A 26,152-nucleotide genomic window follows, 5' to 3' on the forward strand; every position below is an offset into this window, starting at 1 on the left:
AATTTGTAAATTTGTTGCTTCTTTGTAGGATAGCAGGGTTCAAGTGACGTAATCAAACAAACAACGGAACACACTGATGGAACCTGTTTGAACTCCAGGTCGTGACTTGTAACAATCAAACCATAAAACAGACAATATTCTACCAGAGCTCCTATAAATTGATAAAAACCTGCATAAATGCGAATAATTTGTTCAGATTTGTTTTTTTCGTACACACCGAAGGGGCAAAACTTTAAGGCACTGAAGCCTTGACATAATAGAGCCTCCACCTCCTAAACACAAAAATTGCCCCCGAAAAATTGATGCTTTAACAAAAACATCCCTATGTTGTCCTCCACTCTGCAAGTGTTTCGATAATGAACGTTAAGGCCACTTGAACAGAAAAAAGGAAAAGACGATGTTCCCCTTCAGGTAGGTAATCTCATTGCAAACTCAGTGAGTGCAACATCGATGTGGTTCAGGACATTTTGACGTTTACTTCCAAGAAGTCATTAGGGGCGAACGTCGGTTTCTAACATCCCTATTAGTCCGCGTCTGGACAAGCTCGATGGGAGTTTTGGGGTTTGCTCTGAGGATCCCTTGGATGTTGGGAGTAGAAAATGTTCCATTTTTTCTTAGTTAGTCCAGGAATGATCCATGTACAGTAGAATTCCAGTCCCGTTTTGGTTTGCGACTGATATGTAACATTACGTTCCTAATTCGAAAATCCCAAGTAGCTGGAGCAAATGTTTTTTTTTTTTTTTTCATTTTCATTTTCACAAATTCATGCTTGTATATCTTTTCTTATCAGCACCAGTATCTCAGTATTGTTATTATTATTATTTTCTATAAAAAAAGGATCAGGATAATTCACACTTTTGCATGCAAAGAGAAGTCCCATATAGCAGCAGAACCGTCTGTCTGTGGAACGCCTGATAGAATATGTCAGTTTGTCTACATATGAGGCACTATCAAGAGTGTGAAGGCGGGGGATACGCTCCGGTCTGGATGTTTACATTGGAATCTGCAAAGAGGTCTGGCCAAATGGACAAAAAAATATCGGTAGTCTTGTTAAAACTGTGTCTCACAACCTTAAGTGTTTGCTGGGATAAAACCCTTGAATGGTGGTTTGTTTTAGTCAAATGCATAAATGAGAGATTCCACTTTGGCAGAGCAAGCCATTATAATGCACAATTGTAAACTATTCCTCTGGTACCCCACCACTCTCTCTATTATACACATTTAGACAGTAACAGGAGAGATACAGTGTGTATTTAAATGATTATATAACATCAGATTCATTTCACAGCTTGACTCGAGCCTTGCTGAGCAACTGCTGTTTTACGTTTGGTTGGTTTGTTTGTTTTTTGCGGAGGTAAAAAAAAGAAAAGTCACTCTTTATATATTCTAAAAACAACTGACTTCATAAGCCTTGTCTTCAATCACATCAGCATATTTTCGTTTCGTTTCATGTTTTACTTTCCTACTTGAACCTCTGACTGTACACTGAGCTGTTGTTGAGAAAGTGTTTTTTTGTATTTTTTAATATATTTATATACTAAACATGCACTGTGCCATCTCTTGGTTATGTTATGATATTGTCTATTTTAAATCACAGGTGTGTGCAAATGAACCCTCCTCGTCTACAAGATAAAAAACCTGAATGCTTTGTGGGTAATGCTACATATTTTGTTTCATAAATCATCATGATTCAAGAAAAACAGGACTTAAAAACAAAGAAGGTAACCCCCTTCAAATGATTCTTGAATGCCCATTCGTAATGAAAAAAGGAGGAAGTAGGATCAGTATCTGATTTTTGTTAGTTTATTGTGCCTGTATTTGGCCTGCATGGATCTTCCCCCTGGGGTGAAAAGAAAAACAAAAAAAAAGGAAAGAGAAAAAACAAATCCCAACACCGATGACGTCTGCTATGCTGATTTGTGTTTACTTCTTGGACCAAAGTCCAAACTCTGTCTATTCATCAGTCCAATCCATATCCAAACATCGTCATTTGAAAATTGAGTCTATTCCAAGATCATAGTCTATCAAGGACGTAAGGTAAGTAAAAGTCTGTGAATCTTCCTTTGTGTAAAAGTCTTCGTGGTCACAGGATAGACGAGGAGTGAAGCCTACGAGATTCTGTGCGTCGTCAGACACAGTCTTCGGAAATTCTCCTCTCTAAAATGTAAACCCCAGTCTTCCTTGATGAGGATAGCGCAACTGTTGCTGCTTCAGGCCATGATGAATTCTGATTTCATATCAGCTTTGACATCGGGCTTCCACACAGAGTCCTCAAAGTCTAGGTCCAGGGAGCCTTCGCTAGACATACTGCTGTTACTGTTGCTCCGTCCAGCCTTGCGGTTGGGGAGCCAGTGATACGGGGCACGGGAGTCTCGCCGTGCCTTCCTGCGCAGACGCTTCTGCTGCATGAGCAGCTGCAGTCGCTCTACTTTGCAGCGTGTGGCTCGGTTCTCTGTCTGACGCAGTCGGTCACCTGAGGAACCAAGAAGGAAAAGCAACAACAGTTAAGAGTCAAGCCTTGAATTTTTTGGTTCAGGTTAACTGTTACTGGTAGTTTAAGCTAGCTAAAGATGCTAAGAATGTGCAAAATTACACAGTTCTATAATCAAAGTTTCATAGGGTTTGCCTAAACAACTAGCTGACACGAACACAACAGACTAAAACAGAATGCAGGTGTCTTAAGATGGATCATACACCATCTTAAAACTGCAACACTTTTGGGACTCAAAAACATTGTGATACAACAGCCAAAGATGTTTATCTGAATGCGGCAACACTTTCAGGGGTAACAAACTTGGGGAAAAAGAAAAGGTTGTTGAATGACTAGTTGACCACTGACTCATCCCTAGCTGGCACACCAAGGCTTTCTGGCAAAGCTGGTTGACCAAGAAAGACAGAATCTGCATTTGAGCATCCCATGCTAATGACTAGCATCCAAAACACAACATAAGGTGGTGACTATCTATGCTAGCCTTTTCAGCGGGGAAAAGCTGGTGCAATACACATATTTGGTCTAGGACAGAATGACTCAGTGCTTTGGATCCCGACTGCTGATCCTGCTGAATGTTATCAAAGGCCGGGCGCTGGATAAATAAACTCAAGTCTGAGCGGTGACACTGATGTTTTTAAAAAGGCATGCTTCAATTACCCCCACCCCATTGCTCTCTCTCTCTCTTTAAATCGGTACAGAAATAAGCACTCTCCACTGCGGTCTCATTTCAGAAGAGAACATCCCAGTATGTGTCAACAAGTCCTCTCTTCCCTTATCAGAAACGGTTCAAAACGTCCTGGCAGGCGTGCCCTTGAGATACGTAAAAGGGAGAAGTGCGTTCTCACAAAGGAACCCATACTCCCGTGAGGAGACGGACGCCCACGCGTGCATGCGCACACGCATTTCCAAGCGATACGATCTCGACTTTGTTGTTTCTTTAACAGGAAGCAAATACCTTGCACTTTCTAATCTCACAAACAATGCTAGGGTTTTAGTGGCTAATGCGCCAATTAAGGGGAAAAAACACGAGGGGGTTTTCCACTCCACAGCTCAACCCTAAACCTTTCATTTATAAATATATTCAAGAGAATGGAAGAGAAAAAGAAACCACAATCTATTAGCCAGCTCCATTAGGAACTATCCCAGAATTAAATAATGAAATATCCAGCTAGAATGTCAATAATCCCGAGCATAGACTATCTTTCATCGCGTGTGCTCCACCACACATACACACACAGCAACAGCAGCAGTAGCTTTTAACATGGATCGATGGCAAATTAAAAAGATCTATTGATTAAACCTTAGCTCTAGCGCAGCAATCCATCTCCAGGCGAGGACACTGCTATTGGCTTTCAATAGAAAATGCAAGCGAATGGAAATTGTAAGCCAAGTAAGTCGGGCCCTTTTTTCCCCCTTTCTTTTCCTGGCCTGAGCTCACTAAACGAGTAATCACCCACCCAACCCTCCAATACCAAGACCCCACCCCCATACGCACACAGTTCACCCCTCCCCAATGCCTCTGGAGAGAAAGACAGACAAGGAGGTCGAGTGAGAGAAAGACATGCTCTGGAATTCCACCCAGAATGCAATAGAAAAAGAGAGCAGATGCATATTCTCGTTCGCTAATCAATTTCATCCACTTCTCCATATCAAAATGAAATCGGAATTTCGTGTGGGCTCAATTTCCCCCTGTACTTAATACCTTTCCATGGTGGGCGGGTTTGAGCCGTCTAGGAAGGATTTGCGCTATAAATGTAAGTGGTAGTTTTAATCATTTGGATATTCGTAGAGAAAGAACAGGCTGTACAAACATCAACAGCAGAGATCTGCCAAAAAGTTCCTTCCTAACCTGGTTAGACAAATGAGATTTGGGGCTTGCTCTGGCATTTTAGCATGACTAGAGAGGTTCTGCTCTAATAGGACTTTATGGGTTATGAAGGTCTTTGTTTGACTGCACAAGCTCGACAGATACACTATTCAGAAAGGGCCTCTCCGCTAATACTTTTCTCCTTCATCTGCCCTCTCAAAGAGTCTCCCTGCAACTCTAGGCCTCAAAAGTAGGGCAGCCACCTCACCTTGCAGCCTGTCAGCTCTTCTGTGCATACCAACTGGGGCTGGTGAAAAAAAAAAAAACTTGCTACATGAGGCTGCGGTGCCCCAAGGGACAGAACTACAGAAATATGGGAGAAAAAGAGCAGAGGAGCTCATTAACAGCACTGGTCACGGCATGCCACTGTCAAGGTATTGTAGGAAGCTCACAATGGTCTCAAAGACATTAAGGCAGACCCTTGGCTACTAAGCCAAGTTCCTTTTTGTTCTTTGTGAGAATCTGTGGCCCCTGCCAATGTCCTTTCCCACATGGTCGCCCTTCCAACCAGATCCACGGACACTGTAAAAACACATCACAGCTTGGGGGCTGTGCTGCAAGGAAAAACGAACTTAACCTGAATGTTTCGAACAACCCCCGCATCATTATCAGGATAAACATGGCTGCCTGTGGGGGAGACTCAATGCACCCGTTTAGTGGGGTTATTATTAGGCTATGGCGTGGCTGGCCGGCCTAAAGCCATCCCAACAGATCCACCTGGGTTGTCGTGAGTGCAAAAAGAGTGAACGGCTGTGGTGGGGGGTTGGGAGACACCAGGAACAAAGGCAGAACAAGCAAGGCAAAAGCTCTCCCTTCTCTGTCCCTTGCTTCCAAGACCCCTCCCTGCGCTAGGGTTTGAACACACACACATACGAGGGGTGTGTGGACAAGAACGGAGTTATTTTGCTGCCAGCGACGATTGCAAGTGAACATCATGGACAGAAAAAGCCCCTCCCCCCTGCATTCGCCCTCTCTACCCTTCCCTTCCTCCCCTCATCCTCCTTCGCCCCCATGCCAATGATGCATTGTCTCAGAGCGAGCCGTGTGTGCTGCAGTGTCCTCACCGCACACTCGACATTCTCAGGCCTGCGGCTCAAATTAGGGGGGTTGGGGCAAAAAAGGCTTGTGACGAGCTGCCCGAGCCTCAGGGGAAAGGAGTGGGGGGAGGAAAGGACAAAACAACCCCAGCCCCGCCTCCTGCCACACAGCTGTTCGGGCCCGCACATGAGATATACACCTGGCCTTCCTTTCTAAACCCCCTCCCCCAGCCCCTGCATCCACCCACGCCCCTCCTCCTCAATACGGCCTCATGACGGAGGCCTCGGAGGAACATAAAAAAAAGAGAGAAACAGGCAAATGAGAACAAGCCACAGAGGGTGGAAGAGATTACACAAAAAAATCCCCCTGGAATCTAAAAAGTAGCAGTGTACTGGTGAACAAAAGATGGGATGTTGCACTCGGCTCATGCTTTTTGAAGGGAGTGAGCTGATGTATGAGAATGTATTGATCCCCGCATAGAGGGAGAAAGATTCAGACCGAGTGCTGATGGCCACGTGAGGGGGAAAATGGAAAGGAGGAGGATTAAGAGTGAGGAGAGAGAGTGCAATGGAGGGAGGATTTTCACCCAATCGATGAGGCTGTTGGCCTGTCTGCAGGTATTAGGTCAGTTGAGCAGGGTTTTGGGTAAACATTAAGCCCAACCCAATGTGTCTTTCTTTAACAGGAAGCAAATACCTTGCACTTTCTAATCTCACAAACAATGCTAGGGTTTTAGTGGCTAATGCGCCAATTAAGGGGAAAAAACACGAGGGGGTTTTCCACTCCACAGCTCAACCCTAAACCTTTCATTTATAAATATATTCAAGAGAATGGAAGAGAAAAAGAAACCACAATCTATTAGCCAGCTCCATTAGGAACTATCCCAGAATTAAATAATGAAATATCCAGCTAGAATGTCAATAATCCCGAGCATAGACTATCTTTCATCGCGTGTGCTCCACCACACATACACACACAGCAACAGCAGCAGTAGCTTTTAACATGGATCGATGGCAAATTAAAAAGATCTATTGATTAAACCTTAGCTCTAGCGCAGCAATCCATCTCCAGGCGAGGGCACTGCTATTGGCTTTCAATAGAAAATGCAAGCGAATGGAAATTGTAAGCCAAGTAAGTCGGGCCCTTTTTTCCCCCTTTCTTTTCCTGGCCTGAGCTCACTAAACGAGTAATCACCCACCCAACCCTCCAATACCAAGACCCCACCCCCATACGCACACAGTTCACCCCTCCCCAATGCCTCTGGAGAGAAAGACAGACAAGGAGGTCGAGTGAGAGAAAGACATGCTCTGGAATTCCACCCAGAATGCAATAGAAAAAGAGAGCAGATGCATATTCTCGTTCGCTAATCAATTTCATCCACTTCTCCATATCAAAATGAAATCGGAATTTCGTGTGGGCTCAATTTCCCCCTGTACTTAATACCTTTCCATGGTGGGCGGGTTTGAGCCGTCTAGGAAGGATTTGCGCTATAAATGTAAGTGGTAGTTTTAATCATTTGGATATTCGTAGAGAAAGAACAGGCTGTACAAACATCAACAGCAGAGATCTGCCAAAAAGTTCCTTCCTAACCTGGTTAGACAAATGAGATTTGGGGCTTGCTCTGGCATTTTAGCATGACTAGAGAGGTTCTGCTCTAATAGGACTTTATGGGTTATGAAGGTCTTTGTTTGACTGCACAAGCTCGACAGATACACTATTCAGAAAGGGCCTCTCCGCTAATACTTTTCTCCTTCATCTGCCCTCTCAAAGAGTCTCCCTGCAACTCTAGGCCTCAAAAGTAGGGCAGCCACCTCACCTTGCAGCCTGTCAGCTCTTCTGTGCATACCAACTGGGGCTGGTGAAAAAAAAAAAAACTTGCTACATGAGGCTGCGGTGCCCCAAGGGACAGAACTACAGAAATATGGGAGAAAAAGAGCAGAGGAGCTCATTAACAGCACTGGTCACGGCATGCCACTGTCAAGGTATTGTAGGAAGCTCACAATGGTCTCAAAGACATTAAGGCAGACCCTTGGCTACTAAGCCAAGTTCCTTTTTGTTCTTTGTGAGAATCTGTGGCCCCTGCCAATGTCCTTTCCCACATGGTCGCCCTTCCAACCAGATCCACGGACACTGTAAAAACACATCACAGCTTGGGGGCTGTGCTGCAAGGAAAAACGAACTTAACCTGAATGTTTCGAACAACCCCCGCATCATTATCAGGATAAACATGGCTGCCTGTGGGGGAGACTCAATGCACCCGTTTAGTGGGGTTATTATTAGGCTATGGCGTGGCTGGCCGGCCTAAAGCCATCCCAACAGATCCACCTGGGTTGTCGTGAGTGCAAAAAGAGTGAACGGCTGTGGTGGGGGGTTGGGAGACACCAGGAACAAAGGCAGAACAAGCAAGGCAAAAGCTCTCCCTTCTCTGTCCCTTGCTTCCAAGACCCCTCCCTGCGCTAGGGTTTGAACACACACACATACGAGGGGTGTGTGGACAAGAACGGAGTTATTTTGCTGCCAGCGACGATTGCAAGTGAACATCATGGACAGAAAAAGCCCCTCCCCCCTGCATTCGCCCTCTCTACCCTTCCCTTCCTCCCCTCATCCTCCTTCGCCCCCATGCCAATGATGCATTGTCTCAGAGCGAGCCGTGTGTGCTGCAGTGTCCTCACCGCACACTCGACATTCTCAGGCCTGCGGCTCAAATTAGGGGGGTTGGGGCAAAAAAGGCTTGTGACGAGCTGCCCGAGCCTCAGGGGAAAGGAGTGGGGGGAGGAAAGGACAAAACAACCCCAGCCCCGCCTCCTGCCACACAGCTGTTCGGGCCCGCACATGAGATATACACCTGGCCTTCCTTTCTAAACCCCCTCCCCCAGCCCCTGCATCCACCCACGCCCCTCCTCCTCAATACGGCCTCATGACGGAGGCCTCGGAGGAACATAAAAAAAGAGAGAAACAGGCAAATGAGAACAAGCCACAGAGGGTGGAAGAGATTACACAAAAAAATCCCCCTGGAATCTAAAAAGTAGCAGTGTACTGGTGAACAAAAGATGGGATGTTGCACTCGGCTCATGCTTTTTGAAGGGAGTGAGCTGATGTATGAGAATGTATTGATCCCCGCATAGAGGGAGAAAGATTCAGACCGAGTGCTGATGGCCACGTGAGGGGGAAAATGGAAAGGAGGAGGATTAAGAGTGAGGAGAGAGAGTGCAATGGAGGGAGGATTTTCACCCAATCGATGAGGCTGTTGGCCTGTCTGCAGGTATTAGGTCAGTTGAGCAGGGTTTTGGGTAAACATTAAGCCCAACCCAATGTGTCGGCCCACACTTCAGTGATCAGGCAGTCTCTGCAAGCTTCCCTTTTACCATTGATCCATTAAAGATCAGCTTAATTAACACTTGTCTTTGACTTGTTTGTTTGTTTGCCTTGATAAGTTCTGTGATCTTTTCGAGTCTGGGTGCTGCAATCACTCTGCATCAAGGGGATATGTCTTAGCAGCGGAGGAGGGAGTCACACAAAAATATGTCACAAAGTGTCAGTCATCAAACTTTGGCATCTAATACTTATTTTTCATCCATATTCATTAATTTACCAAAAATATATTTAAAATGCAATTCACACATACAGTAAGTTACATACTCCTTCTCTATGATGAACATGTTTTTAATTTTGGTATTAAAATGTATTCCAATATATTTTTGGAGGCATACAAGTAAAAATTGTCAAAAAAAGAAGAAACTGTCCCAAACTGTCCTGATATCAAAATACAAAAAAAACTTTTTTAATATTTCAAATGTTTAATAATAATTAAATAATAGTAAGTATTAAAAATATTGATACTTCCTATAACTAAAAATGTTATTAAATACTGCAACAAAATTACTTAAGTGCTTATTAATTTGAAAAACTTTTGCCCACAAAAGTAATTCATGTAGTGTGACCAACATGCAGAAAACAAATAAGTAAACTGTCATTAAATTGAAACTTGAATAGACAGACAGACAGATAGACAGATAGATAGATAGATATATAGAGTACATTCCTAAGAACATGACGTGTTTAAAACTAGATAAAAAAAAAAAATTCTTTATTGTGGGCACTTCTATAGGTCATTGACCCATCTATAGCCATTTATAGCACTTGCTCTGTCGAACCAAAACCCCTCAGGATCTTCAAACAGAGTGACTTGCTTTGCTCCCCAACAAAACACACTTTTATAGTTCTCTGTACTCTGTGATCAGTAGGTGCTCCTGTTCTATAAGCCAGCTGTAGCTAACTTCCAAAGAGTTGGGATAGACGCCAGTGTTGCCTCTGGGTTGGGAGGAGCTCAGAGTGGGTGCACAGCACAGGATAGGCATTGTGTTCAGCCATCTGCACCCCTAGCAAGAACTAAACCAGGGGAGCGGTCAAACCCTGACATCTCCATTGCATTTCTGATACGATGGCATCAATGACCCTGCAGGGAGCTGTGGTCTCAAATGACCACAATTTGCATACTAGGAGCAATAAAAGGCATCGGATATGGCTTTCCATGGCCCCCGCCTGATGAGCAGCTAAGGATAGTCGGCCTGGGGGGTTTCTTACACGCTTGTTGGCAGTGAGCAAGGAGGGGGAATTAATTATTTAACCCCCGGTCGAGCTGGGCAGGTTTGAGCACCGTAGTGACATGGTGAGAGCCCTGGGGCACTTGATCAAGCAATCTGCAAAGAAGCAAAACTGTCTCTTTTGGGTAAGGAAAATAACTTGGCAGTGTTTAAGCACCAGGGAGGCCAGGACAAAGAGGACTGAGATCTTGAAATTTCACATCGCCGCAGTATGTACACAGCAGCCGGGAGCGTTTGCTTTCGGTCGGATTAAATGATCAAGGGGAGGAATTTGAGCACCCTTCCTTGTTCTTTCTTTCTCACTCTGCTAAAATACAGCTCCACCCTGACGCTCTTGCACAGCCCAAACTAAACTAACCTGAGCTGACAGATAGTGCAGAGTGTTGAGGGGTGAAAGCATTCCTGCACCATTCTCCCCCTCCCAGGTCTTAACCTGTTTCCCCCCTTCCTTCCTTTCATTTAGTGCAGTGGCCAGGCAACACCAAATCTAAAGGCCATCCCTAAGTTTTACCCTACAGCCTTTCATTCTTTCTCTTCATGTACAAAAGGCAAGGCTGATGTACTACTGGAGTATTAGAGCACACTAGGGCAAACAAAGGGGTTGCCTGCAGTGGGCAAAGGGGGCTAAGAGACCCCTGTGAGCACAGGAATTTCGGTAGGGCTGTGACGGTGGCAGATTTTTACCACCCCAGTGGTAATGGACCAACTACCGTCGGTGGCGCGGTGTTGTTATATATATATAATTTATATTAATTATATATATATATATATATATATATAAATTATATACGAAACTATAGTAAAAGGCGGTACTAAAGTCTGATTTTGTGGTGGATGTGTTCAAATTTGATCATCTTAATTCAAGTGATGAAGGATTTTGAAAGTCTGACAGTGTTGAGCACTACTGTAAGGTTAAGCCTGCATGGTGTAAATGTTTGAAAATGATTAACAGTTGCAAATAAACATTCATTAGAAATTTAGAAAAGTCATCAAAAAGTAATCAAAAGTAATAAGTTACATTACTTTAATAAAGTAATTGAAAAAGTTACACTACTATTACATTTTAAATAGGGTAACTTGTAATCTGTAACCTATTACATTTCCAAAGTAACCTTCCCAACACGGTCTACACTGGATGTGGCGTGACATGACACGACAAATCCCCGACAGTAAACTACTACCTCGTCCTATTTATGATGTATTGACACAAAGTTCAAATGTCCTGTAGACAGACTCAACCTATTGTGTTGCGACGCGGCGCGACAACTGTCCGGTGTAGACACGGCTCACTGTTCCGCCACCAAGCAAGCGGGCACATTAACTCCTGGTCTGCACACGCTCTCTGTGGAGTAGGAATCGCGGCGTATGTTTCCACATTTCTTTTTAGCATCTTCAATTTACCACTGTCTCGTTTGTATTTTGCCAGTTTGGAGAAAGCCTCACCAATACAAACCTGACCAGCCGGGCGTTTGCGATCATGGGAACTTGAAGACTCTTGTATGAACGCGGATGGGTGACATGAATGGAGATGGCTCCAGATCGGTGATGTATTATTTGGTTTCCAACAAGGTTCATCGCTCAACATGAAATTAATTTGCTGAATGCAGAATAAACTGTATTTTCCTGCGCTCAAACCTGCCAATCTAAAGCATGATCTAAAGGAAACGCCGTATGGCGTTTGAGGTAATTTGTGAAATAACATAGACTTATAGTCTAAATAAAACAACAACTGTTACTGTTATTACACTTGTATACAAAGCTTTGTATTATGCTTGTTATAGATTGTGCGACGTCACGTGCACTGCCGCCGGTGGCAATAGACCACCGCGGTGACGCGGTTGTCACGGCGACCGTCACAGCCCTAGATATCGGGTTTGTTTGGTTTGCAATCACATCAAGTAGACAGCTGATAAAATTATGTGACATTTCAAAGCGGTCATGAAAGTCACTGAGGTGTCTGTCCCATGTAGGCAAGTTGGTTACCAGGTGGCAAAGCATATAGGTCTTAAAGAGCTCAAGAGTATTATCTAGCAATCTTACACTAAATCTTGCCCTACACCATGGGTTAAAAAACAGAGGTGGTTTTGTCCAGAAAATAGCCACAGCACCCTTCCCTTTTTTCCATCTTGCCCAAGAGGAAGCGCCAATTAATCAGTGGGCAGTCGCTGGCCGGATATAAACAACAATTTTATGAATGGACTCTTGGTATTTTCCCTCCGCCTCCTCTTGCTGACTTTCAAACACAATGAGCATTCTCTTGGAGCTCATATTTCTTGCGTAAATCTCTATTTAAAGGCTGCTAGGAAAACAAGTGTCCATTGACTAGCCCTGGCCTTGACTGCTGGGATGGTTTTTGCAGACGAGCAAGAGTGGAACCAATAGGATGGCCTATTTATTTTCAATGTGGGGGAAGTATAAAGACCAATGATAGAGCATTATGCAAGCGGAAGAGGGGTTATCACACAGGAAAAGTATGTATCGCCTCAAAAAACATGTAGGATTCCCTACCCTTTGTGAAAATCAAGTGACCGAAGTTATTCCACCCCAGTAGTTGATGATATGTTTTCATATTGTACGGCGTAAACTTGGTATGCTTTTAATCTAGTCTAGATTGATAACAGGCCTGCGCTTTGAACAGTGCTAGGATGATATTTCTTCATTATCTCTGTACTCTCCAACAGTGGTGTTTCATGACAGAGCAGTTCAATTTCCTCCTCAGCGCTGAAGCGAGCTGCCCCAGATAATCAGTTTTTACCAGACAGAGCGGGGTACCTGCCACACGTCTGTGAGTGCTATCTTGCTTCGTTATCTCTCTCACTCTGGCTCTCTGCCTCTTTCCTCTTGGTAACAGAGTAGTCCACCCCCATTCATTGCCTCTCAGAGGAAAGAGGACACCGTCAGCACAGAGATAAAGCCAGACATGCTGTGGCTGCTGGAGCATGACTACCAGGGCCTGAAAGAACAAGCCTAGTTCTTCCTCCCCCTCTCTAACATCTTCACTTTTCTTATCCTTGCACCCTTGTCTTGGACCTTCTGAAAATACGTAAACACTGCCTTGGATATGAATCTTGAACCTCTGGGCTAGATCCTAAATACTACTGGCTAAAGTAAATGCTCTAGGAAATGCATCTCTGCATAATTTCCGGCAAATGCAATAAAACTTACCAGGAGGCTTGCACATGCGGATCTGACTCTGGCACTGCACCAGTGGGTGGAGGGTGGTATGGGTCTCAGAGGGCACTGTAGTAGGCAGGCTGCTTAGTCCGGGGGTGTGGGGAGGTGAAGGCGGTGGCGACGGTGTTGGTGAGCTGGGGCTGTTGCACTGGGCCTGGTAACGGAGCTGCGTGAGCGACGGTGGCATGCCCTGGTAATGCCGGGTGGCACTTAAAAGGTCATTCAAGATTTGAAGGATGGTGCCTATGTCTCGCCTGGGACGTCCAGTGTTGTCCTGACAGTTAGGATGCAAAGTGCCTTAGGAAAGAAAGAAAAACAGTATAGAAATTAGATATAAATTACAGATATATAACTATTATAGATATAACTGTCATATACAGAGTCATCAAATATTAAACTTATTGAGAAGTTGTACCTGAAAATGTCCCAGAAAAGACTCCAGGAGCATGGTTCACAAAACTTTCGATAATAGCCCCTGGCTTGCGGGATCGCGAGGGAGTGTTACAATTGCCAGACGTCTTTGCTGGGCAGTTGGCCTGTGCAAGAAATGGGCCAGTGGTCAACTGCAAGTATAGTTTGCACATCTTGCTAATCTAATTGGTAAATGTAATTTATCACCATTATTATACAAAATTACTGAATTGGATAAGGTAGGACAAACAGTGACTAACCTCTGGACAGGAAGCTGCAGGGCTAGGGCTGCTTGGAGAGGTGGGACAGGCTGAAGATGGCTGCTGGGAGTGAAGAAAACTTCCAGGGAGTTGAGAGGGGTGCAGTGGAGGGCTACAGTGCCCTGAGGCTGAGGTGGGGTACATGGGAGGAACGGATGGGATAGAGGGGGAAGGTGGGAAGGCCGCTGGGTTAGATGGGAGTGTTGTGTTTGGATGATGAGGATGTGGGTGCGGGTGATGTGGGTGAGGGTTGTGTGAAACCCTTGCCATCCCAGAGGCAGAGCCTGAAGCTGGATGAGACTGTCCTGTCTTGCCCTCTGAACTCCCACGTGATATGAGATGGCGATTCTGTAACTGTGGGCCGCCCGAGTGCTGCGCTGCCAACTGCAGTTGGACAAACATCATATGATCGCCTACTCGCAGAGCCAGGGTTAAAGGAGACCGGCCAGACAGGAAGTCACTGACCTGTGAACAGGAAATGAAGAGGGGTGGCTTTAGTAATTCCCTTTGAAATGCTCTAAACTGGAAAAGAATTTGGCAGCATGACTGAATGCCTTTTTATGAATAAGCAGAAGTATACAAAAGGCACACACACAAAACACTCTACCATTCAGCACACCCACGAAACACTAACTTCTGTCTGGCCCCAGGCCTGAAAAATCAGCCATAGAAACAGGATGCAGACCCACTCTCTACACAGTCACATAATAGCTAATTGTTTGAAAGGCTGGACCGGAAAGGCTTGCCCATTTTAGGAGTATCCAGAATGGAAGTTGAGCCAAGGGGCTCTCCGACCCCTGGAAAACCCTGGAAAAATTCAAGGCGAGAAATACAGAATGCTTGTCTTGACTTTGCTCTCCAAACATTTAAAACAACCTCTGCTATGTTCGATTTCAACCCTGAGACTTTCTTTGTTTCATCTGCCACATTCTGAGGATGTTTTAACTGTAGCTTTGATAACAATAAATGTGTAAAGATGCAGTATGACTATAATGCACAAGCATAGAAGAATCAAATGTCCCAGAAAAAAACAATGAAAGCCATGAAGATTCCCTCAGTAGATCTATTCAGCGTCCGAGTGTGCTTGTGTTGGCCGACCTGTTGTTAACCTTTTGAATCACTGGGGCCTACCCTCCATCGTTTTTTTTTTTCTCTAGCTCTTTTGCTGATCTATTTTTCCATCAAGCAGCCACTCGCGCAGTCGAGTGACCTTTACTATTCTGTGCATTTAACTGACCAGAAGAGCCAGGCATAGAGACCCTTTTTCATCTTTAGTAGAGATGAAGTTTTAAAAAAATCCTCGATAGGTATGCATGACTAAGACCTAATAAAAATACATTGAATACTCTAGATTGATGGTAAACCCTGTTTAAAGGTCAAATGTGAAATTGGTTGCTCACCCCAGAGTGAGGGTGGATCCCAGCCCTGAATGACAGCTGTCTTGCAAGTTGATTTGCATCTAATGCTCAATTCAGATTCCAACAAAAGGTCCCTGTAATTACTCAGCGGCCATTAGCTTATAGCGGAGCAACTCTGTAATAGGATAAAGGCTTTGAATATCTGAAGCCAGGAGGGCACTGAACATCCAAGCACTAATAATTAAAATTATTTGGGCCTGCAAATCGTCAAGTAAAGCATGACAGACCCACATTAGCCTTGCAGATCAGTCATCATCAAGACCAAGCATCTCACTGACTCACTCAAAGCCCAGACTCATCCCACATAATGAGAGAGTGTGTGAACCCCCACAACCAGTAAAAGTGCCTCTGAAAGGCCAGGACGTGGTCTGCAGAGACATTCCCCACAGAAGCCGTCAGTTTGAGTCACACAGACCTTTGTCAATACATCGGCCAGCCTACACTCTTCTAGTGCAATAACTGAATGACCACAAAGACAAAGACACAGTAGGTTTACGGATCCGCAGGCTTCACTTACACAGCATCTAAGGAATGTGTGTGCAAGTATACACTGAACAATGTTTCTGTGTTGTTTAAGGGTTCTTGACTTGACTGAAACAACAAAGATATATTAACAGACCATTTTTGAGAGTATTGGTGCTTGTGGAAAAAAAAACAATATTTAGTTACCCTCAGAAATCTGCCTATAATAAAGAGTTTCAGAAGACTTGTGGCCAGAAATTCCACACTTTACCTAGCAAAGCTGTATAGAATCTGTCAGGTGTATGGAGCCTGAAGTGTCAACATGTAGTCTATATCACCTAAAATGGATAAGGTACTCAAAAGAGACCGCAAGTGTACGTCTGCACAGGTCTCTTTGTTCTTAAGGCCACTGACTCACTCTCTCATCAAGGCACACAGATCAAGTTCTATAACCGAGCGCTCTTGACACTGGCTTGGAAATACTTTTGAAGCCAGAAGCCTACCTGGATCCACCCTTTTTTCAGTCACTACATGAAAAACGAATAAACTAGAGGTCATATTCTCTACAAAACAGCCCCACATGGAATGTGCAGGCACAGAAAGTTTTCCGCAGAACTAGAACGGCAATAATTCAACATTTTTTGCAGCCATTTTCATGTATACAACATTTAGGGATAATATGCTAACAATAAGAATGAAGTACAATGCAAATTCATTACAAATATAGTATTTTGTGAAGGTAAAGTATCCATTCTGTCTATTCAGTCAGCAAATTTCACCCTAAAATCAGTGCAGAAAATGCGGAAATCTGCCAATTTTATTTAGGCTGATTAAAAATCAACAAAGGCAGATATGTACATCTATGGCAATAAAGTTACCATGTTGAAGAACTATATACTTGGCTAAGCCAACATTGGTTCACCTGCAACAGACTAGTGCTACTCTTCCTTTATCTTTACACTTCGTCCATTTTGATTTGTTGGGGAGGCATTTTGCTCTGCAGTGGGCTGCAGTTGCTATGCAGTGAAGAGCGAGTGAAGGAGAGAGAAAGAAAACATGATAAGGGGAGACAGGGGAGGAGGGCTGGGGGAGAAACCTTGTAGCGAGAGAGAGAGAGGGTGGAGGGGTGTGAGGATGCCAGTAGATACTGATGAAATATTCAGTGAGAGTACGCCTCTAGCTCCTTCCGTTTTTTTTCCTCCCTTCCAACTCTATAGCTGACAGTTTTATTTATTGGGGTCCCTGCGGTTCAAGGAACTCATTTGCAGGCGGTTTCTTCTGTAACACAGGAGATGCGGGGCAGGAGCTCAGAACAGCACCAGACTGACGTTCATCCACAGCCTGAAGACACCCATCTTTGAGGGGTCAAGTAAGAAAACAGGTTCTTTTGATACCAAGCATGACTAAAAGACTACTGGTCACCTATCAAAGGTCCCAGCAAACACAGAAAGTTCAAAACAAGCTTATTAACCCTCACCATCGACTGGTGGGTTTTGAACGCACTAGGGGGCCATCAATATGGTCCTCGCAAAGGGGCATGAAGGGTGTGGATGCAATAACAAGCTCCTTTACAATAATCAGTCACTTGCATCTTTCTTCAAACCCTGAAGAAAAGACTACCTTCAAAGATCTCACTCGAGGGGTTTGACCTACTCAAGGTCTACAAGAGATTGAATGGTGAGGATTCAGTGGGTAAAGACTAAAAAGTCAGAACTTGCAAGGAGCCTCTTTCCATCATGTCTGTTGACCAAATCCGAATACTTAATGAGACAGTTCATCCAAAAATGAAGATGTTGTCATCATTAATGTAATTCCAAACCTATATGACTTCTTTCTTCTTCTGTGGAGAACAAAAGATTAGACTTTTTAATTTTACATTTTTTTTTTACACAGAATAAAGAAAGTTCATACAGGTTCAGAAGGAAATTAGGCAAATGATGACACCATTTTCAATTTTTTTTTAGCTCCTGCTGTGTCCACTCTTCCTCATGCTCTGAGCTCTGGGTGACCATCAAAGATATGCACCGTGAAAGCGCAATGTGAAAGTGAAATGATTCAGCATCGATTCTCGGATTTTCAGAATGCATCGCGATTCTTTCTCGAGTCGATTCTGAGCTTAGTTTTGAACAGCAGATGGCGCTGCATGCTTTAGAAACAGCGGTACTCTGCTTGTGTCCAAATCCTAACACACACTTGAACCTAAAATAATCATTCATAAAATTCAAAAAGTTTAAAGCGAATTACAAGGGTGTTGACAGTGGGCTGTGTTTACATTAATCTTGCGTCATAAAAGCATTCTGAGCCGAGGTTAAATTACATGACTCAGCCGAACGCACAAGCGCTCTTTAGCACTCTTCTTCATGAGCATTTGAATGTGCAGATAAAAACTAGATTAGAGCACCATCTGCTGTTAAAATCTAAGCTCAGAACCGATTCCAGAGAGAATCGCGATGCATTCGGAAGATCTCATAATCGATTCATGAATCGATTCTGCATCGATTTATAGTCGCAGCCCAACAGATGACTGCACAGATTAGTCTAGGTAGGCGAGAGACTGAGTCAAAACAGACGTGTCGCACTTGTAGGCAACAGGATTCAAAATATCTACAATCATGGGATTCAGCATTAATTAATGACTTAAAAAACATGTAGGGAAATATCACAATATAAAGAAACAGAGCCGAGGTTAAATTACATGACTCAGCCGAACGCACAAGCGCTCTTTAGCACTCTTCTTCATGAGCATTTGAATGTGCAGATAAAAACTAGATTAGAGCACCATCTGCTGTTAAAATCTAAGCTCAGAACCGATTCCAGAGAGAATCGCGATGCATTCGGAAGATCTCATAATCGATTCATGAATCGATTCTGCATCGATTTATAGTCGCAGCCCAACAGATGACTGCACAGATTAGTCTAGGTAGGCGAGAGACTGAGTCAAAACAGACGTGTCGCACTTGTAGGCAACAGGATTCAAAATATCTACAATCATGGGATTCAGCATTAATTAATGACTTAAAAAACATGTAGGGAAATATCACAATATAAAGAAACACTAAGAAGGCCAAGTATAAGGAACAGTGCTAAAAAAAAATGGCTCAGTACAGAAGAGGAGTTTGACCCTAATTAAAAAAGCTGGTGGCTTGGTTATCGGCTAATGAGAAGTTCTCCACAGCCCCCCTCCCTCCTTCCTTTTCAGTTCAGTCACGAAACCAAGCACTTCAATCACAAAGGCGGATGGGAAACAGGAACAGTCACGAAACCGAGTGATTGCCCATGTCAACATAGTCCCTCTTGGATTGGGAGTGCTCTCCGTGCAAACACACATAGACATGGGCCTGTTCACTGATCAGAGAAACGCAAACTAATTTCTCCTCCCATGTGCCAGCTGTTCCCACAACACGCCAACACCCGCATTTTCTACTTCAAATATTTGTAAAATCAAAAAAATTCATTGTAGATATGGCACAAAAGCCATCGGCATCCTGTGGAGCCTTGCCACTCAGCATGACGTGTGGAGGGTGGAGAGTTATGACAGAAAAACATCTCTAGTGTGTAGCACTGAGACTAGGGAAAAGGCGCTTGCTTGTGGAAACAAACCGCTATGTTATCCCCAAAGGACAAAGCGAGCAATCTACCTGCCTTTAGAGGCGGTTTAGAACAGAAACCGCTAATTAACAAACTCTGTCGCCTGAAGAATCAGACACCAGTCATTATTTCTACTTGATGGGCAGAGTTACCAGCAACAAAGCACCGTTTGAATGCAAAAGTGGCGTTTTAATGCTCAAGAGGACAGCTGATCTATCAAGTGGAGTGCAGAAACTGGGCTATATTTTCCCTTGGAACTAAGAAACTCCTTGATGCCATTTCATTCTTCCTCTTTAACGGCGGAAAGGGTAAAACTAGAGACTATGGAGAGACACGCGAAACCACAGCAGCTTTAAATTATAGGCCAGAAAAAGCTGTTAGGCCAGAGTAACAAGGGAAAAATGCCATTCCAATAATTGCAAGCCTTCACTTTCCATAAAACAGTCTGGTTACGAGGAGTCTGAGATAGAACTTTCCCTGGAAGCAAGCGCCGTAGCTCTTGGAATTCTGCTGTGTATATGTGGTTGCCCCCTGTAACTACAAACCCAACCTTATCTAGCAAGACGAGTAGGTATTGTTGAGCGCAGATCACTTTTTACATTCATTGTGGCGGCACGATTGTGTTGACTAATTTCAATTCTGAAGGAATGATACGTCTCGCATTTGACAATGTTACTGACTCAGTTCATGCCTGTAACCATGAAGCTACAAAAAGAACACGAATGATGACTAAAAATGATGATTTCTAAAAAGGGGCCGTTTCGTAAGCGGCCAGATGACACAGTTAGCTGCCTACAAATAGTACATTAGAACAGAGAAAAAACACAAGTAACGTTTGCATGGTACTGCAAAAGGTTTTTTGATGAGAAAGGCCAAACGCAGTCACTCTTCACAGGTTGAAAAGCTTTTCTACAAAAACAGGAGACACTGCAGCTGCCCGGGAGAAGGCGTATTGAACGATAAGAGCGGCGCACTCCCCTGTCTACCCTTCCCCCTCGTACGCACACATCCACACTCCTCTGTCGTCATTACAGATATGCGCTTTCCTCTCCTACACAAATGCACACCCATATCACTCACACACAAACAGAATAACACAGGATTTCCCAAAATATCAGCAAGAAGATGCAGTGGAGGCATGTGGCAGACTAATTTCATGCACATACAAGTGTATTTGAAAGATATTTTGGTCAATATCCAGCAACTGATTGGGTGACATTTGCAATTGAAAAATGTAAACAATAAGTTAAATGAGTGAAAATAACTAATAGCTAAGGTTTAACCATTAGCTAGAAATAAAAATTAGAAAGTGGCATAATCATAGTTGGACATAAAATAGAAGTTGCAGAGTTTCTTGCGCATGAAAGGTGGCATCTCAATGAAGTGGCTTCTAGGTGTGGTTTGCCTCGGCTCACAGATGTTGCCTAGAAACTGGAAGGTGCTTCTTAAAATATGCGTAGTAAGTGTGTGGAGGTCCTCAAGTTAAAAGCTTAGGAGGGCATCATCTGTATCCCATTATCCTATGTGTCAGTGCAACATCTTGCCAAGTAGAGAGTTCAAAAACCTACAAATGATCCTTGAAAAGAGCCAACTGCGGGGTGTTCACTCTTGCCCTGGCAATTAGGTTAAGTGTACGCACAACTGTCCAATGTAATGGGCCACTGTGTAATTCAAACATATACTGGGATGACCTTATTAGAGTGAAACCTTACCTGTGTTTCCGTCAAGCTCTCCAGCGCCTGCATTACTGACTGCTCAGGTCTTGATGCTTGAGACTTTGAGAAGAGAGAAACGACAGGGTAAATATGTGTGACAAAAAGAGTTGGCGAAGTACAGCACATGTAATGAAGGTCATGTTATTTTTACCATTAGGCCTGCTTCAACTGTTGGAACCAGCGTTAACTTGCTCCCATCCGTTATTCCCAAATCTTGAAGTTTTCCTGAACTCAGGCGTCTAGAAAAAACAAGGAGATGTTAGACTTCAAATCTCAAGATGCGAAAATTTCCAAAACAGATCTGTTTATGTCTTTCTGCCAAATACAAAAGATATTTTGTAGAATGTTGCAACTGATTTTGTCCTAAACAACATTGGATCCCATTGAATTTCATTGTATGGATAAAAACAATAACAACACTGAGACACTTTCAAAAATATCTTCTTTTTTGTTCCACAGAAGGAGGTCTTAAAGGTTTGGAACAACACAAGGGTGAGAATCTTCATTTTTGAGTGAACTCTCTCTTTTATTATACACAAAACCACCATGGAAATAATATTTTGGCCCAGTTATGATGTACGTTTTCTTTTTTTACAAGAAAATACATATTTAGACAAGTATACGAAACAAAGTAAAACAATTCTAGGCTACTACATTTGTAGCCTATACCAGCAGACCAAAAACCACACAGCATATGTAAATCAGCATGTTTATTCCAAAAACACCCCCGTATGAATCCAAATGTTTCAAACACACAGTAAATGTATTTTTAAACCACAAATCTCTTGAAAATATCTGTCCTAGTGGCATAAATGTGTACACATGTGCTCAGGCTAAATGTCACCACCTCCTGCCGAACAAAGGCACTGAGCACTTGGCCTGGAGGCAGCTAAACCAAACAGAAGAGATTAAGCGACTCTCTTCCTTTTAAAAGGATGATGTAATTTGGTGGTGATTACTTGTGAGGGCTTTTCAATCGGCCTAATTCAAAGCACAAACAATGCAACTGTTAGGGTCATTTGCAAGTGACAAAAGAGCTTCTCTCTCACCTACCAGATCCACCACCCAAGTGCAATTGTTAGGCAATGTGCAAACTGCACTGAAACTAACATTGTCCCTTTTTCTCTTAACGTTCGCTCAGAATATTCTAACACCGCAGTGCGAGTCCCACTAGGAATGCTTTATTCCCCGGCATCCAGTTTAAAATGACAATTACTAACGCCATGCATATTCTAATCAAGCAAAGCAACCAGTTTAATCAAGAGATTAGGAAATTCTATTTATATGCATGCACTGCTGTCAGTTGTGCACACCTTTGGGTCTTTTATAAACCATTAGACTGACATTGCTTGCATAATGTTTTGAACCAGTAGTACAGTTTCAGGTGTGATGCAGGTTTCTGCACCTTGCACATGGCCTATATTAAACTGATTTCCACAGCACACTGTCAACAGCATTGATCACTTTCACTTCTCTATTGAAGAGGCTCTGGACTGCCACAGCAAAAATAGCATGGTAGACATTGTAACATGGACTGTAATGTTGTTATGTATTAAAACATGACCCAGGGCTCCATGATGCAGGTGTCCATGGCAAGCCATTAAAATATGTATTCATTCATATGTATATTTTGTACTAGTTACTGACTACCTTTCTTTGTCATAAATACTACCACTTGACTACTCCGGTAGTGACTACTATCTATTCAGTTAGTCAGCAACTGCTCATTCCTTGAATACTAGTGCTTACTGTTTTGCTAGTAGTCAATATCCCAATATTGGTAACCAGAACAGATAATAGTGACTATCTGATTGGTTCAAAACTACTAAGCAATCAGTACTACAACCTAATGAAGAACTAAACTGGAATAGCTACTAGTAACTACTAGTCAGAAGTGAATGGTTTATATATAGACTAGTTAAGGAATATGTTCTAATATTCATTGAATAATTACACGTGATTCATTAAATAGATACTAATCGTATGTAATGTTTTCTCATTTATATTTTTTTGTGAAATGGAAGATACACTAGTCACTACTGGATTAAGTACTAGTAATAAAAACAAGCACTCATAACATAAAAATGTAAGCCAGCTAGTTAGTTTAAATGAATAAATGTTAAAACGGCTTGCCATAAGAGGTGGCTTAAAAGCTCCATTCGGAAGCCCAGCCAAACCCCACCTTCTGACCTGCTCTTAACCACTGTTAAAAATAACTAACCGTGCAGTCTAGCAGTAACACATCAGACTACTACTCACGTTTCTTTGTGTAGCAGAGCGAGTCTTTCTTTGGGTACTTTCAGTCTTTGAGAGAGTCTTCGCTTTAGCCCTTCCACGGTCTCTTCTGCGGGCAGGGAGAGCTCAAAGCGTGTGCCGGTGGTGGAGTGGATGTACAAATTCATGGGGGGCTCGCCGGAGACGCTCTCGCAGGACGGCGCAGCTCCGCGACTGCTGCAGCTCCGGGCGCTCGGATGCTGGTCCATTCGATAGCCTACGATAGAGGAGACAGTGTCGATGGAAGCGGAGGGATAGGGCTGGATCTCTCTATCTGTAAAAGCTCTTGGAAAATATCCCCAATTATTATTCCCGTTTGGTGATCGATCCTGCGGTGATCCTAATAGCTTCTTTTACAGCAGTATTTAATTCTATCTTTCCGATAGTGCATTAAAATGCATATTCTGTAACTGTAGTCCTTTGTCGCTGACAGTGTACTGCAAAACCAGCGCGACCTTTTTTTGTCCCCCTTTTTTTTTTTTTTAAAGCGCAGCCCTCATCGCGAAGAGAAACTCCAGTGAAACACGCATAATAATGCCCGTTGTTTCACCGTATCTCGCTTCCACTGTGCTGCTTTGGTCACACCCACAAAGGCTCTGCCCAATCACATAAGGCGCAAGCAATGACGTCATATGTGTAGCCAATGGAGGGATGTGCTGCTCACCCACGTGGCGCGCAAACCCCGCCTCTTTTCTCTCCCCCACATCGCTTTCCTCATTGAGGACAAATCCAATCTGAGTGGGCGAGGAGCTCCTATCCTGGAGTTCCAGCCCACTCCTACCAATTTCACACCATTCATGAGGCAAACTGTCAAAGTAACAAGTCACCCAATATAACCATGAATGTTTAAATAGCAACACTGAACGCTCTGTTTACAAAATACAACACATTGTCTTTTACATATAGCCAAGAAGTGTCTTAGGTTGCATGTTTGTTGCCCACTGTGTCAGTTTTTTTTACGTTTTCTTCCACAGAACAAATTGTTTTAGTATTTTTGTGATAGGCCTATTTTACACAATATGGTTGATTCTTAATTTTATTTTATTTTCAGTTTCTGTAACAAAATTGGCTAACAAGTTAACATATTTTGAATGTATGTATGTAGTACTAGTGGTAATAATAATAATGTTTCCGAGAACAGTGATTGGGCTACTTGTTATAAATATATTTTTATTGTGTTCATTTGTATTATAAACTGAAATTGTATTCAGAATAAAAAGTTTAAATTCCTTGGTGTGGGACAAGTTCAGTACTGAGAAATGTAACATTTATGACGTCTTTAGATATTCTATAGAGTGAGTAGGCACAGTTAAATGTTTAAAACTATAATAATATATCTTTCAAAGCTAAAATGATTTTTTTTATATCATTGCTAGAGGACAGAACACTTCCCCTAATTAAAGAATACTCCATATGCAAATATATCATCATCCACGCATGTTCTAAGAGCCTGTAATCTTTATACGTGTGCAGCTTACGTTTAAAAGCATGTATTACGGTTATCATTATCTCTTTTCAAATAGTCCCCCATAAAAGACAATTTGCTCTTAAGGAAACGTTGCGTCCCAGTCATACAGTATAATAAGCATCGCTTGGGGCGATACACACACATTGACACCTACGTCACTCACTATCACGATCTCGTGCCAAATGTGCTGTAACTGTAAGCTACAGTCCACAAACGTCTGCAGATGGTAGGCCAGTTATGATATAGCACCTTATCTGTACAACAAAACTTAAGTTATTGATACAATATCGTGTTTTGGGTTATATATCAGATCCGTTTTTACGAAATGCATGCCTCATGCGGATAAAACGCTGTTTGTGCCTTACACCAGAATTTACAACGTATTCACGTGGTGCATGAGCATAGCCATCATTGATTTACGTTAACCTGTGTGAAAAAAATCCATCCATCCAAGTGCAATTTACTTTGTAGTGAAACTTGAGCGCCTACCAGTGGTGAAAGGAGGTATTGGCAACGCCAATTTCTAGTATGAAGCATAAACATGCAGCTCCATAACAACTAATTTTTGTATAAGCAAGAAATAAATATCAAGGGGAAGCTTATGATGTTAATATTTTTGTGCTACTTAAAGGAAAAGTTCACGGAAATGTTTTAATATTTTGTCATTCACCTATCCTTATGTTGTTCCAAATCCATTTGACTTTCTTTTTTTCCTCCATAGAGAACAAAAGGAGACTTTTAGGTAGAATGACAATCTTAGTGACTCTTTTAAGGAAAAAACATGCAATTGCATAAAATCTGTGGATGTCAATTCCTAATATTTTCCTTTTGTGTTCCACCGAAGAAAGAAAGTGACACAAAACAACAAGAGGATGAGTAAAATGACCGTATTTTAATTTGGAGGTGAATCCCTTTTCAAGTTCAATCAGTCCCAAATCATCCAAGAAGTCAGAAACTAGTTTTTAAAATTGATTTTACTCAAAAGTTGAAAAACAAGTCAAATTAAAAAGTAAAGAACTCGCATACTACTGCAAAATTCAAACAGAATTGACAGCAACCCAGCAGTTGTCCAAAAAGTTCACCATCCTTAATAAAAAATATCCTTTTGACACTCACCAAGTATTGTGGCGAAAACCTCAAAGTTTCGTGACAATGTCTCAGATTCCTCCACAAGGTTGCCTAGTTTTGGCATGTATAGAGAAAATTATAATGTAGTTTAGGTTTGTCCACAAAAAATGTCCACTAAGATGTGGCTACAACAGCCGGTACACTTGGTTAAATGAATCAGCCGTCCCAGTGCAGATGCCTGTTTAAATCCCAAGTCTACTCCAGTGCTCCTGCTCTCTGAAACTACACCGTGTGACAGCATTCGAGCGTTGGAG

At 42.8% G+C, this 26,152-nt stretch overlaps 1 protein-coding gene across 2 annotated transcripts; it reads right to left on the minus strand.

The window, feature by feature from the left end:
- Nucleotides 1-26,152, minus strand: LOC107728568 (midnolin). Of its 2 annotated transcripts, none has more exons than XM_016538782.1 (8): nt 25,887-26,152; nt 23,288-23,519; nt 21,180-21,267; nt 21,026-21,088; nt 13,846-14,310; nt 13,590-13,737; nt 13,166-13,471; nt 1-2,473 (listed from the first exon to the last, which is right to left on the minus strand). In XM_016538782.1, the coding sequence occupies exons 1-8, from the start codon at nt 25,960-25,962 to the stop codon at nt 2,211-2,213; spliced, it is 1,641 nt and encodes a 546-aa protein (XP_016394268.1). In that variant the 5' UTR covers nt 25,963-26,152; the 3' UTR covers nt 1-2,210. The 2 variants fall into 2 exon arrangements, with proteins under 2 accessions (XP_016394268.1, XP_016394269.1); XM_016538783.1 differs by having other exon boundaries at nt 13,590-13,710; nt 25,887-26,151.

Source organism: Sinocyclocheilus rhinocerous, unplaced genomic scaffold (genome assembly GCF_001515625.1).
Source record: "Sinocyclocheilus rhinocerous isolate Xijiao unplaced genomic scaffold, SAMN03320098_v1.1 scaffold1238, whole genome shotgun sequence".
Classification (NCBI taxonomy): domain Eukaryota; kingdom Metazoa; phylum Chordata; class Actinopteri; order Cypriniformes; family Cyprinidae; genus Sinocyclocheilus; species Sinocyclocheilus rhinocerous.

What these genes read in the sequence shown, in the direction of transcription:
- LOC107728568 (XM_016538782.1), bottom strand. Translation starts at nt 25,962, where the DNA reads ATGCCAAAACTAGGCAACCTTGTGGAGGAATCTGAGACATTGTCACGA. An exon ending in AGAGCTTGACGGAAACACAG is followed by an intron (nt 14,311 to 21,025) that starts GTAAGGTTTCAC and finishes TCCTGTTCACAG; the next exon opens with GTCAGTGACTTCCTGTCTGG. An exon ending in CTTTTCTGGGACATTTTCAG is followed by an intron (nt 13,472 to 13,589) that starts GTACAACTTCTC and finishes TTCTTTCCTAAG; the next exon opens with GCACTTTGCATCCTAACTGT.